This window comes from Pteropus medius, unplaced genomic scaffold (assembly GCF_902729225.1).
Source record: "Pteropus medius unplaced genomic scaffold, Ma_sr-lr_union100, whole genome shotgun sequence".
In the NCBI taxonomy this organism is placed as follows: Eukaryota; Metazoa; Chordata; class Mammalia; order Chiroptera; family Pteropodidae; genus Pteropus; species Pteropus medius.
Genome location: NW_024350319.1, coordinates 1,415,610 through 1,430,377, shown reverse-complemented (window position 1 = coordinate 1,430,377; position 14,768 = coordinate 1,415,610). Strand labels below are relative to the sequence as shown.

Genomic DNA, 14,768 nt, shown 5'->3' with positions numbered 1-14,768 from the left:
TCAACTGTTTCTACTTTTGAATCTTTGCTTATTTTGTATGTTAAATGACCTCTCCATTTGGAACAGCTTCCTTTCTAGCCTCTCTTCTTCATGAACTCTGCCTGGGCAAGCCATTTCCTCATCTGCTAATGTTCCATGTTCTTGCACACCGACATACCTTGACTCATTCCATTCCTTCAATCCAGGATGCTCCTGCTCCAACCTGATGAACTCATCCTTCGTGGCCCACCATGAGAGGTCATATCCTCTCTATAGCATTTCTGAGCTACCACTGGCTGAAAAAAACTGCTCCTACTATAGCAGCTGATCGTACCTCTAACATGGCAGTGGAACATTTATATGTGTGTGAGTATCCCACACTAGGATGAGCTCCTTACAGGCAGGGGCACAGTCCTATTCTTGTCAATCCCGAACACACACGCGATAACTGGCACAGACCATGCGCTTAGCAAATATCTGATTAATTAAAATACAATTACTTGTAGCATTATTTGTAATATCTAAAAAGTGGCAATAACCCAAATGTCTATCAATTGATGAAGGAATTAGTAAAAGGTGGCATAGTCATACAATAGAATGTTATTTGGCCAAAGGAATGAAGTGCTATTACATGGTATAACATAGATAAACAAAGGCATTATGTAAGTGAAAAAAAGCCAGTCACAAAAGACCATATGTTGTATGATTCTATTTGTATGAAATGTCAAAAATAGGTAAATCCATAGAGGCAGAAAAGAGATTAGCGCTTGTGGAGGGGGAATAGGCAGTGACTGCTAATGGGTACAGAGTTTCTTTTGGGGGTGACGAAAACGTTCTGAAATTAGAGAGTGCTGATGGTTGCACAACCTTTTGAAATACTAAAAACAAATGTACTGTACATTTTAAAAGGGTGAATTTTATGTTATGTTAATTTTATTGCAGTAAAAGCATTGAAAAAATATAATTACTTAATCCCACACCCTTACTAGAAATATTCCCCCTTCACACTGATCCAAATGGGACATTATAAAAAAAAAAAAATGCACAAGCTTCTAAAGAGCAAGGTTTGCTAAAAGTTCTAGGGCTGCCACCTTCTGGCAAAGTCATCTGGGCAAGTCACAACCTTGCTGAGTCTCAGTTTCCTCCCCTGAAAATGAAGGAGATGAGCATAAGCAATCTTTCAAGGCTCCTTCTGATTCTAAAACCATGAGTCCCTCAAGCCCCTAGTAATGTGGAGAAAAGATCTCTGTAATATTCCTGTTGAAGGCTCAGAGAAGCTCATGCCATGATTCTTCCCGAAACCATACCTTGGCCTGTAGCCGGCTCCCAATGGTTGACCTCAAGTGATACATAGAAACAACCACATCTCCTTGTACAGTGATGCTCAATGGAATGAATATTTTCCCATCTTGTACACGGTATTCTCTTTAAACAGAGACAAAAACATACATGAAAGAGAGTCCAATTTGGTACAATTGCACAGATATAAGGACCTGTCTGCCCAGGCCTGGACCCAGGAACCATCTCCTATCTTGATCAAAGTCAGGCGCACAGCCAACTGGGTACAAACTGGTTCTGCCATGGGATGGCATTGGTCTGGTGCCAGGGCCCCTCTCTCTCCACCCCATCTGGAATTTCAGATAAATCAATTTCCCGTCTCTACTTTGCAGATCTCTTTTTCTTCAAATATGCCCTGATGTACCTGCCTTTCTCTAATTTTAAATTAATAGTAAAAGGAGAGACAGAGGGAACAAAAAGTCCAACCAAGATCAATATAGAAAGAGCAAAGAAGAGCTCTGTGAGGGTCTTGGATACTAATCCTCAAATTCAATCTATTCTAAACTAATCTCATTTCATGTTACCATCCAGAGAAGGTTCTACCTTCTCTGCACACCCCCTACCACCTCCCACTGGCACCTCTATCTTATAGATTCTATAACTTCTTTAATTACATCACCATCTACCTAGTTGCTCACCTACAAACCTCATTCATCCCCGACTCTTCCATCATCTTCATCAAATGTCACCAAGGCTATCCCTTTCTTAAATGTCCAAGTCCGCTGTCCCACACCACTATCTTAACCCTTATTATAGCTCATGTTAGTCCCTTAGCGTGCATCACCATTTGAAAGAGGTCTATGGCATCCTTTGATTTCATTATGCTTTTCTATGATTACCACCTATGTTAGTTGTTTTTTTTTTTTAACATCAGTCATTCCGCAATGATGTAGTCCTCACAGAATGAATATGATCTGACTTACAGAAGAACTGAGGAGTTCACAGAAGAAGTGAAGAAAAGTGTCATGACTTACTTCATTCGTTCAAAATCTGCGCAGGTCGTATATATTTTGGTTTCTCCAATCAGTACATCACAGTAAGGGCGACATCCATTTCTCTGCTTGTTAAAAAAAGGGACTGGACTGACAGTGATTGATTTAATCGTAAGAGGCTTGAAGTGAGGGTGGTAAGGTTTGTCTGCAAGGAGGTCACACATGTAGCCCAGGTATCTAAAACAGAAGATTATCATTCTGTGGGTGCCCACCACGCCCAAAGAAAGAAGCAATCGATCTTTGCTATGAGGCTTGTTTTTGTAAATTATTAATAAAATAAAATAAAAATACAATAAAAATTTACCGTGTTAATTTCGTAAACGTGAACTAGCAAAAGAGCATGCAGCCAATAATTCTGGAATGCTTTTATCTAGTGACACTGCTATACTTCCCTCAAAGAACTGATAAAGGGGTATTTATTAAAAGAAAAAGCTTATAGGAGCTTTATACTAGGTCAATATTCAAACATCTATTCCTATTTGACCTAGCAGATTAAATTTATCAGTTAACCACTGGCACTGTAAAAATTTTAGAATTTTATCGTCAGAAGCACTTTTAATCCAAAAAAAGTTAAGGAGATGCAATTTAAATAAGAGAAAGGAGGAAACTGACTAAATAGAAGATAAGTCAATTATCTAAAAGGTTTTTTTTTCTGTTCGTTAAGTACATAATATCAATTAGATCACATCTGCGCCTACCCTGCATCTAGCTTACTTTACCTCCTGTGGGATGGCGAAAGTCCGATTCCTGGTCGCTTCGCATATAACAATCGAACAGCTGGGCCAGGAGTAGAGTAGAGATTACAGAAAATGAACATAGCACCAACCAGAATTGACGATGCTGCCCGTCCATCCTGCCAAAGAAAATGCACAAACTTGTCATAAACATGGTCCAGTTAGCCACTGACCACTAAGAATGGCTGTACTTCTTAGTGGGGAGGGAGAGAAGAGAGAAATCTTCATGACCGGACATGTCTTCAGTTCAAAATTGTTTACTTGAAAACCAAATCTGATCCAGCTGTTTAAATCACAAAGCAGAAAGGAAAGACTTATTCTTAGGATAAAGTTGACTCTCTACTAACCTAAGAGACCCAGCAATATAAATTTGATTTGCAAATATTTACCAAAAAAATAATCTAATCTGCAAAGTAATTTTGGACTTGTGGCATCAGAACTAACAGTTGAGGTCCCTTGATTTCAGGCTGGAGGTAGAGTTCAAAGGTTAGGTAAATAGTGCTTTTTGGAATATGCTATGTATGTGTTTCACACAAAATATGTTCCCATAAAATCATATAAAAGAAGCTTCACCTGATTCAACCTCATTCGCTGGAGGAATACATGCAATAACATGCCTGATAGATGGTGACTCAACCTCTTCTAGAACACTTTAAGTTACAGGGAGCCTACTACTACTTGAAGTAGCCCAGTCCAGTTTACAAAGTTCTTTCTTATCCTGACTATGTTGAGTTGAAGTCTATGCCACTCAATGGTCCTCATTCTTCCTTCTGTGAAGACCAAGAGTAAACTTACTCCTTTCCCCCTCACATAGATCTGAATATCCTCCCTTTCAATCAACATTTTTATTTTCCAGGTTAAATACACGCCCAATCCATGATGGTTAATTTTATGTGCCAACTTGATTAGGCTATGGGAAACTCAGATAGCTGATAAAACACAGTGTCTGGGTGTATCTGTGAGGGTGTTTCTGGAAGAGATTAGCATTTGAATCAGTAGACTGTGAAAAGAGATCCACCCATCTAAAGGAGGGTGGGGAAGGCAACCATCCAATCTGCTGAAGGCTCAAGTAGAACAAAAAGGTGAAGAAGGGCAAAGCCTCTCTTCTTGAGCTGGGACTTCTATCTTTCCCTTCCCTCAGACATTGAAACTCTTGGTTTGAGGGCCTTCTGACACCCTGACTTACACTTGACTTACACAGACTAAATTATATCAATGGCTTTCTTGGTTCTCAGGCTTGTGGAGGGCAGATTATGGGACTTCTCGCCTCCGTAAACACATGAGCCAATTCCTATAATAAATCTCCTCTTCTATATCAGTCTTTACATGTTCTATTGGTTCTGCTTCTTGGAAGAACCCTGACTAATACATAATCCCTTCAATTCTTCCTCATTTGATTTCCCACTTTAAGAGACATCGTTTGGTATACTTCTTCTGAATAAGATTCCAGTTTTAAAACAACAACCTTAAATATGCTGTCCAGATGTGAAATGCAAAATGTGATGCGTTCTGCCCAAACTAGAGAGGAAATATCATCTTACTTAATTTGGACACTATGCTTTTATTAAAATAACCCTAGGCCAAGCTGGTTTAAGTGCAGGCTAAGTCACACCATAAGCTCTGATTGAACTTTCTATCCACTAAAACCCTTAGTTCTTTTTCAGATGTGTTAAATTGATAGACAAATACATTTACTCTTTTAGAACCAGCATTCAAGACCGTACATTTATCTTGTGTTTAATTTCACATTGTTAGTTTAAGTCCAGATTCATTATGTGACCCTCCCAATCGGAGAAAATGGATAAGCTTGATCTCTACATTTTTATCAAAGTTGTTAATTAAACGGCACCAAATGCAACCTTGAGAGGCTGCTGATTATCACCTACCTTTGGAAGCAGATATTCAGGTACAATTTGACTAAATGTATAACAACCTAACCTAAGTTTCTCTATCTTGATTACAAAAACTGAGAAATATCTTACAGAAATCCAATAAACTATTTCTATTAATCTATTAGTCTTGTTGCATAAAGTTCAGTTGATTTGATATATGTGTTCATAATGAACCAATTTGGGTTTTTTTTCTCTAACGGTTGAAAATCCTCTGTGTAAAAATTTACATGAGAATTTCACCTGAATTGCCATCAGGTTTACCAGCCTGTAGCTTTCCAGGATCAACTCCCTCTGGTTTTTGGATACAATCTCTCTTTACTTGCCTGGCCCCTCTTCTCCCAGTTTCTACATAAAAAATATAATTGCTTATCCTAATGCTTTCAGCATTCTGTCACATAATTTAAGTTTAGAGGGTAGATTATTAATACTGTGAGGAGGCTCTTTTACTATGTCACTATCTATCAGCTTTGTCTTAATTATCATTGTTACTCCCTTTCTATCTTGACATTTGTTCCATCCCCCTCCCCATAAAGAAGCAGAATAAAGGAGTTAAGATTAAACCATGAGCCTCAAGCATCTGTTGTTGTCCTTATTCCAAGGACAGGTTTGTGGGGTTTTTTTTAAGACATTTTTCTCATTCTTAATTCCTTTTAGAATTTAGCCTTCTTGACACTCTTTTAACAGATCCATGGCACTTGGATATGTGTCTCCTTCTTTTATCCACCATGCAGGTCTTTTAAACAATTATTATTTTTATTAAAAGTCAAGTATATGCTTATTATTTTTAATAAAATAGAAGTATAGATAGAATAAAAATAAAAGCTCCCACCTCCAGCTTCAATTCTATTGCCCGAAGACTTGCTGCATACTACCAACTCGCGCATGTCCTTTTTTTCAGTGAGTCTCGAAAGCAACCTAGAGTCATCATCATTTGTCCGCCTCTTCTATTTTCTTCTTCATTGAGTTTTTATTCTTTAAGACTGTATCAACTGAAAACCTCTGGTCTGTCTTGAGCCATCTTCCCTTACAAAGCCAACAGACCTAGGCCCTCTGAAATTTTAGAAAGTCTTGAGTGAAAAGAAATCACCGAGGTGCCTAAACACTGCTTGGTGCCTAAAAGTAATCTATCTTGTTTTACAATCTGCTATGCCTTCAAAAGGAAAATCCTTGGGCCTTTAATGTTAAACTCCTATGAACACCAAGTATTTTTCCTTTGTTGCCAAGAGTTTGGGGATGTGCAGTGGAAAGAAAAAATGTCCTTCGGCTTTCTTCTCTCTTAGCCAACTGGCTCTCAAGAAGGGGGAAAATCAACAAGTGAGAGCACAGTAAAAAGTATATGTACCTTGAAGTTTATAGAAGCAATGACTACTTTGAGTGTTTATGTTCAGATTCCATTTGTGTGTTCATTTGTTTATGTTGTCAATCACTTATTAAAATTTTTCATAGCTAGGGTGCAAAGGTGAAGAAGACATAGTTCTCACAGTTTAGTAGAAACAGGCAGATCACCAGTATGACAATGCAGTGCATTGAATGCCACAGAGGCATTTACGTATACAACGGGAATGTCCATTTCATGAAAATGCTCAAAAGAACATTGAGTTTTAAACAATAGGTAAGAAGCCTCCTGAGGAAGGGCTAGGAAAAGGAACTCTATGAAGTCAGTGGTCAGAAAAGTCATCAGTCCCACTGGGAATTTCAGTAAAATACAGTCAATCTATGTGACTACTTTATAAGGGCACAGGTGTCTTTTAATTTCACTTTAATTCAAACACAGAAAGTAAGGAAAGCATAGGGAATATAGTCAATAATATTGTAGTATGTATGGTATCAGATGAGTGCTAGACCTATTGAGGTGATCATTTAGTTATATAAATGTCTAAGCACTATGTTGTACACCTGAAACTAATATAACATTGTATGTTAACTGTAATTAACAAACAAAAAATTATTTTAAAAAAAGAAAGAAAAAATAAATATTCCAATGTGTTTACATCAACATTATTCATACAAAAAACTCAACGGCATTTTTACCTCTGCACCCACAGCTCTTGTTTCTACCTCTGTTATAATACTTAGCACATTCTAGAGGCCCTGTATGATGTAGGTTGTGTACATATCTGCCTCTCCCACTAGTACTCAAATTTTAAGGCAAGAGTAATAAGGTCATCCCTCAGATCACCTAATTTCTAAACTAAGTAGGAGCTCGATAAATTATAAGTTCAAGTTAAATGTCACCAGTTTATCGGTCTGCACAGAGCCAGCCGTAGTCAACCACCACAGACAACGACAACAACGGAAATCACTCACCAAGCAGTGGACAACACAGACGTTTTTAGGATTCTGTAGGAGCCAGTTGTACATATTCCGACACACAGCGAAGAGGTTGTGCAGACTGGGGGCCTGCCTAATGGGCCAACTGCATTCTGAGACCTAAGGGAACACAGTAAAAGGAAATGAATTCCCCTTGCAACTTCCTCTCCATAAACAGTATCACACCAAACAACTTCTTCTGGAAGTGATACTCTATTCTCTTTTAATATAGCCAGGAAGAGTCACGAACAGAGTTTAAACACAGAAAGAAGAGTTGTTAAGTCCAGTAATTTTTTTAATTAAAAAATTCTGTTTCAGTAAAGGTACAAAAACACATTTTGAAACACATTTTAAAGTCGACTAGACTACTTAAACTACATATTTGGATTATTTTATTCTGTGAGGTTACACAAAATTTTTTTCAATTAGCAATAATTGCGCCTTAGACAAATCTCATTGGCTATAATACTATCACTGCGCAAAGCTCCAAATTTAATTTCTATTAATAAAATGCTTTGATCTGACTGCTAGAGGTTTAATTACAGGTTTATCTTACAAATCCTGAACTATTCCTAATTTTATCCCAACACTCATGATAACACGAAGAGTGCTGCAGAGTGAGCCAAACCTTGTTCGGGGCTCTTATTTCTCTTTTAATGACGGGGCCCCCAACTTCATGGGGCCAACCTTCAGCATTTTCATTCAGCTAATACACATATTCATTTAACATATTATATAGCATCGACTGTGTTCCAAAAATCCTGCTTGGCTCTGATCTGTACAACAATCACGTAGGACAGGTATTAATACGGTCCCCATTTTGCAGATGAGAAAACTGACTCTCAGAGGTTGTCTTGTCTAAAATCACACTGCTAGTCAGTACCAGCACTGCAACTTGGTCTTCTGAATATAAATCATTGTGCTACAACAGGACACTGGTTGAGACTGTCATTTCTCTCAAAATACTATGCATGAGCCTCAATTTAGATATTCACTAATTAATAAACAATAAAGAGAATCTTAAATTTGGGCTAACTTTGGGATCTCTTTAAGCCTTTCTTCATAAAATGTGTTCAATGATACCTACCCACCTACCTACCTACCTACCTGACAGGGCTGTGGATACTACATGAGAATCTATTTCAAGGGCTTAGCTGAATATCTGACATATGCAAAGTGATCAATAAATGTTAGCTATTATTATTTTACCAGGTAACTGCCAATGCAAAACCCTGTGGTCTGATAAGAGCCAAATGTTTGGGAAAAAAAGGAATGAAACCCCATATGGTGAGAGTATAAACTAAAGGGTCAGATCATACAGGGCCTTGTTAGAAGCTGAAAGAAGTATTTTTAGAAAAAAGTGGCTCTCAGATCTGCATTTTCTAAAGATATCTCAAGATCCAGTATGGAGAATGGATGTAGATGACATGAGAGTAGTCAGGGAGACCAGTCATGAGGCTGCTGAGGAGTCTATGTAAGGGATGGTGGTGACTGAGATGAGTAGCAGTGGGTACAAAAAGATTTGAGAGACTCAAGAAATAGAGAGGAAGTGGAACACCTAACGCAAGATTAGATGGTCGATTGATCACATATGGCAGTGTATGAGCGTTGAGGGGTGTACTTAAGAAAGAGAAGGGGAACAAAGAGTCAAGGATGACTCCAGGTCTCCAGCTTGAATGGCTAGATTTAAAAAAATGGAAGCAGATGCCATCTGCTGAGGTAGAAAACTCCGGAGAAAGAATAGGTTTTATGTGCATGGTGTCATCAGAAAGTGTTCTGCATCACCAACACCACTGGTCTAAGAAAACCCAAATGTCTCAAATTCTTAATATTTAACAATGGGGAAAGTGGGGTAGAAGCAATCTGTTTGGTCTGCCCTTTTCTGGTAACCAGATAATAAACAATCAAAATATAAATGGGAAATTACGTGTGGTCTTGGTAGAACTGACATCTGAAAGCAAAAGTAGTGTTTCTCTCTCTGGGGCTGCCAAAAATGGGCATTCTTTTTGGTTAATTTGTAACAATTTTTTTTTTCTACAAGACGATTGTGGAGTACTGGCAGGGAACCTACCAGGTTACCCACTTTCCTATACTTTGGGAATGATAGATGTGGTTTATTAAACAACAGTTGAAATGCTTGACATAGCTACAAAACAATCCAGGGTGACCCAGTATTGGGCTTCTGTTGATATAAACTTCCTAACAGGTTGTCCCTTTTACCTGACACAATTCAGGGCTGTTTCTGTCCCTTTTATTCCCAGATAGATTCCCCACTGATATATTCTCAAGGAATGGAGATGATATACTGATTTTTTAAAATAATAATAAGGATGATAATTGGGAAGATAAATTTTGCCATCAGAGGAATTGCAAAATGTACATTTGTACAAGCTGTTTCCTGTCTGCAATGACTTCTCTTCTCTGATAAATCCCTATTCATCCTTCAAAACCCAAGTTCAAGTGTTCTCTTGTCTCTGACAGTTTCTCTAACACCCACAAACAGAATTATTTAGTCAACTTAGTCATCTTTGTACCTATCTCTTGTCCATTCACCTAGAGCAACATAGGTAAGCCCACAGTCTGGGTTTTCACCTTGGCTTTACCACTTATTACCTAATTATCCTTAGGCAAGTTACTAACCTGTCCAAGCTTCAATTCTAAAGTATAAATGGGCATTACGAGATTGTTGTGAGAATTATGTAACACAATGTAAATACAGTAAGTGCCAGCTGATTGTCAAGCTGTACTCAAATTAACTCTTTATGTCTGTTTCCATTCTAGACACTAAGCGAGACCATAATTTATTCATTTTTATAATCCAAATACGGTGTGCAAGTACTTGTTGAATGGCAGGTGCTCAGTAGGTATTTGCTGAGTGAATGAATGAGTGAAAGAATGAATCTCACTTGACAATCTTTTCTTGTAATTAAATTTGTCTACATGTGCAATATCTTGAGGAAGGAATAGGTGAATCGATTTTGTTGTTTTTTAGATCACAACCATGTAAAAGTGTGGGAAATTTGTTTTTCTGAGAAATATTCCTAAACGTTTTAGAAACCGTATGTCACCCATACGAACACTATATGTCAATATCTGTAATGAGTCTCAGCTAAAAATTGGCTAAATTGTTCTTAGCACAATAGGCTAATAGCTCCAGAATCGTTAAATCAATCAAGTAAATAATATTAATTTAAAGTGCTCCATAATTACATATTTACTTGATATATATAATTATACACCATTAAGCAAACATACAATTACAATTTTTTAAAAGCATGTGCTCTGGCTTCTGCTGTTCCTGGTGTTGCCTGTGTGCTCCTTCAGTGCAGACCTGGTACCACTTCTGTGAGGCAGCTGAGGAGACTCTGGCATTCTCCCTGTCTAATGAAAAGCCCAAAGAAAGAGTCGAGACTGAGAACGACTGAGGGTGGCGGGGCAGCATGGTTCTGTGGTGCAGTTTAAGATGAAGAGGCGTACACCACTTAGTAAACCAATAAAAGGTTATTGCGAATGACTGGGTTTGTCAATGAGGCAGATCAGATTCCCATTGGATGGGCAGCCATTCAATGAAACAGACACACCTGCACGGTTGGAAATGGAGGATGAAGGTACAATTGATGTGTTCTAGCAGCAGACAGGAGGTGTCCACTAAACAGAGAACCTGCTACTTTACTCCAGAACTCTGCTCCTCTTGATCAAGAAGACATTCTCACTTAGAAATCCACAGCTTGGTTCCAACACATCCTGACACTACTTTAGTTTTCTCTATTCTTTTACTTTTCTCTTCTCCATCCCTTTATTGTACATAAAGTAACTGATGTATGTGCACAAGCATTTGCATTTTTTTAACTAAATAGTCAGTGGTATGTTTTGATTGACATCAAATAGGGATGGGATAGAAAAAAATACTGGTTCTGTGAAAACAGCCCCTCTCTCCAGTAGTGGCATGCTCATTCTGCTCCTATCTTTATATTCCAGTAAGTCGTTTTGCTCTCACTATTTAACAAAAAAAGGACAACATGAAAATCCTTGCATACCTTGTTCAATTGGAGAATTTTAATATTTTTCTTTATAGTTGTAAAACCAAGGACATTTTTGTATGTAGCTCTTACATGTAGGGCAATCTGTCTTTAAGTAAGGATAAATTATTTTAAAAGAAATTAATCCCAGATAGTTTTCCCTTCAAGTATATTGTTGTTTAAATCAACTTCTTATTTAAAAAAAATTTTTTTTTAAATAAAAGCATGTGCTCTGTTTAAAGGAGAAAAAAAGCATTAAGGAATAAACGAACCCAAAACATTTTCAAAAGGAATGCAAATTTTTTTCTTTAGCTCTCTAGGATTCACAGCTTCCTGCAGTAAGCACAGTCTTTGGGCACATGACACTTCACTGTGCCATCTCCATCCCTTTGAACACCTCCTGGAGCTGCAGAGCAACAGAGAATGCCAGATGGATTACATGGCTGCCATGATACCACCCAGGGGGAAAAGAGGCCAAAATAGCACATGGGCTGGATACCATTCAATTTTTCTCCTGTCGCCCCAGGCATGAAATAAGACCACATAAGCATCCCTGTTGCTGAGCATACGAGCAAAAGGTGCTATGGAAAATCAGACTGAAGAGCCATATCCAGTGTTTTCAGAATCTGAAACAATTTTCAGAGGACAAAGGTATTTCAGTCAATTATTTCTTGTAGCATTCCTTTATTATTACCAATGTTAACCATGGCTACCACTTAGTGAATGCTTACTCTAGGCCAGACACTGATATCAAATTTATTCTTTATGTAAACCTACAGAAAAATGTTCCATGCATTTGTGAGATAGATATTCTTATTGTCATTCCCATTTTATAGAGGAAAAGACTGAGCCTTGGATGAGATTAAGCAACTTACCCAGGAAGAGAAACAGCTGAGGCATGAACCTAGGGTAATTTTTAAAGTTTAAAATTTGTGTCTATTATATAAATTTTACCTCAATTAAAAAAATAATAAAGCTTGCGTACTTTCTATTATACCATGCTGTCTGATGATGATTTACTACGATTCCATTGTACATTTGTCGGGCTATATGTGATGGCTATATTTTACCAAGATTACGACATTCAATTCACTGAAGCCTGCAGATCTAGAATGTGGGGATCTCTGGCCCTCTGGTTTTCAGGCAAGGACTTTATTTTCTACCCAATTATTTTCTGTCCTTACAGTGATGCATGGTGACAGAGGGAAAAATGAAGCATAAGCTTCAAGGTCACTTCTCTATGGCCAACCCCCTTCGCCAAGCAGCAAACCAAAGCAGAAACAAAGGGAGTTTTGGCAAACTCTGGAGGGAAAAAGGAGAAAAAAGGTTGATCTTCAAACAATCATGACCCCGAGTTAATAATATATTTTCCAAGAATCAAGTTGTTCCCAGAGGGGAAGAAATTCTCCAAGATCATGTGGTTTGGAAAGAGTCAAAATGAAGAAAGAGTATAAAAGAAACAATTGGGTTTATTTTTCCTATGCTACTAACGGGCTCCGTCAGCATATCTTCTTTCCAGGTTGGGCAGAGGGAGAACGTTCAAAGGCAGCATTGGAATAGCATTAATCAGAATGTAAGAACTCTAGAGCCAAACTAGACTTGATGGCCATTCATCCACTTATTGCCAGGAGCAACACAAAGAACTGTGTAAGGCAGTGGCTCCTGATATTCTGGGACACAACTAGAAACCTGTGCAGAAACTGAACCAGTGTACACACACTTACACACACTCATGGAGTGGATGGATACAGTGTTTATTTGAGAGATGATGAAAAAAGGATTTGAGTATAGATAGTGGTGATAACTATACAACACTTGTGAGTGTATTTAGTGCCACAGAATTGTACACTTACTGATGGCTAAAACGATACATTTATGTTATGTATATTTTACCACAATAATAAAACAACAAAAAAATAAAAATTAAAAAATAAACAAAAGAGTGGAAACCGATGGTTAAACTCTCTGAAGCCCAACCATGGATCTAAATAGAGTGGACTCAGGTCTTTTTAACACGGATTAAGAACATCTGGTTTAGATGAAGCACCTCATTATTCTCTAGGACTTTTTCATCAACATCAGTACTTTGTATTTCCTCAAGGTGGATACTGGCTAAGAAGAATACAAAAACTAACATTCAGTACCTCCTCTGCAGTTCTGAACAGGTATTCTAGCACTTTATTCTGAATGTAGGACTATCTGCCATGTGCTGTTTTGAGATAAATCTTCTGTTAAAACAGACTAAAACGCAGACTCCTATTTTAACTTTCTGTTATGTATACAAATACTAAGAAAACTACTTTTTTGATTATTGCATATTATCCTTATCAACCTATGATAAGTATAAAAGCAAATCAAAATACAGAATGATGCCATCAGCAAATAAAATCTTCCTGGAAACAGGAAGCCTATCTTTGCCACTACCACCTGTATCCCCAAATATACATCACATAATAAAAATGTAAGATGATTGAGTTTAGGTTTTAAGGCATGGAGATATAGACAGAGCTGCATGCCTGTGAGTCTATAAATAAAACCAGTCTCCTATTTGGTCTTTTCCAGCACTGGTATTTATGAAAGACTGTCATATACACTTATTAAAATAAGACTTAATTGCAGACCTAGCACTCTACTGACCTAAAAGGAGGAAGAATTGTTCTAGTCTTCATGAACTGCAGGATGAGAAGCAGGAGAACTGTTCTAATGTAACGAGATTCAAATCAATTCATGATGTTAGTAATGGGGAGAGAATGTAATGGTGTAGGAGCTTGAAAACAAGCCACATCAAAAACAGAGCTAAAATGGACATACTAAAGGTTTTGGACTATCTACCTGATATGCAACCAAGGGTTGCAGGAGCTAGGTCAGAGGGTCTAGTTTCATTCTGCTGTGTTCTGGAACTGTCTGGAAAGGGCTAAGGACATTGTGTAATCCTGTATCTTCAGGGGAATGAATTGGGAAAACCTTGCAGTATGTGGAAATCCTCCCCTTAGCGAAGTTAGACTGACGAAGAAGTGGCTGGGGGGTGGCAGTGCGTGCTTTTTAGGGAGAGGGAGCAGCTCATAGAAAAAGACAGTGTCTCACCTTGTACAAACTAAGGGTTTGGGGACAGCAGAGAACAGTGAGAGATGAAGCTGGGGAAGCAGGCAGAGGCCAGATCATGAAGAATCTCATAAAACATATTCTACAATTTGCACGGGGAAAAAACATAACCCATACCTTTCCCCTACTCAAGACTTACTTCATACTTCAAGGCCCAGCTCTCACTGCTGTCTCCCTTCATTAAATTCCCTCGGTAGGTATTGTACATATTATTTGCATTTGTCCCAGGTTATATTATTTAGGATGTCCTGGATTCTCTCTCCAACTAGGCTTAAGTGCCTTGAGAACAAGAACTAAATATTTATTTTATATCTATGTGTTTAACAATTCTTGACATGTTCATTCTTCTGAGAAACATTTTAGTCATGCCAGGCACTATTCTAGGTAGCAAATAAAATAAAC

General features: G+C 37.9%; 1 protein-coding gene and 2 pseudogenes across 3 annotated transcripts in view; 1 reads left to right on the top strand and 2 right to left on the bottom strand.

The window, feature by feature from the left end:
- Positions 1 to 14,768, bottom strand: part of DNAJC6 (DnaJ heat shock protein family (Hsp40) member C6) — a 127,081-nt gene that overhangs the window by 19,950 nt on the left and 92,363 nt on the right. For all 3 annotated transcript variants that reach the window (XM_039838497.1, XM_039838495.1, XM_039838496.1), the window contains exons 5-8: positions 7,243 to 7,365; positions 3,029 to 3,162; positions 2,292 to 2,486; positions 1,287 to 1,404 (exon numbers count right to left, since the gene is read on the bottom strand). In XM_039838497.1, coding sequence (XP_039694431.1) covers positions 1,287 to 1,404; positions 2,292 to 2,486; positions 3,029 to 3,162; positions 7,243 to 7,365 — 570 coding nt within the window. The remainder of the gene's footprint in view (positions 1 to 1,286; positions 1,405 to 2,291; positions 2,487 to 3,028; positions 3,163 to 7,242; positions 7,366 to 14,768) is intronic.
- Positions 7,600 to 7,731, bottom strand: LOC120583560 (uncharacterized; annotated as a pseudogene).
- On the top strand, positions 10,521 to 11,027 carry LOC120583171 (small ubiquitin-related modifier 3-like; annotated as a pseudogene).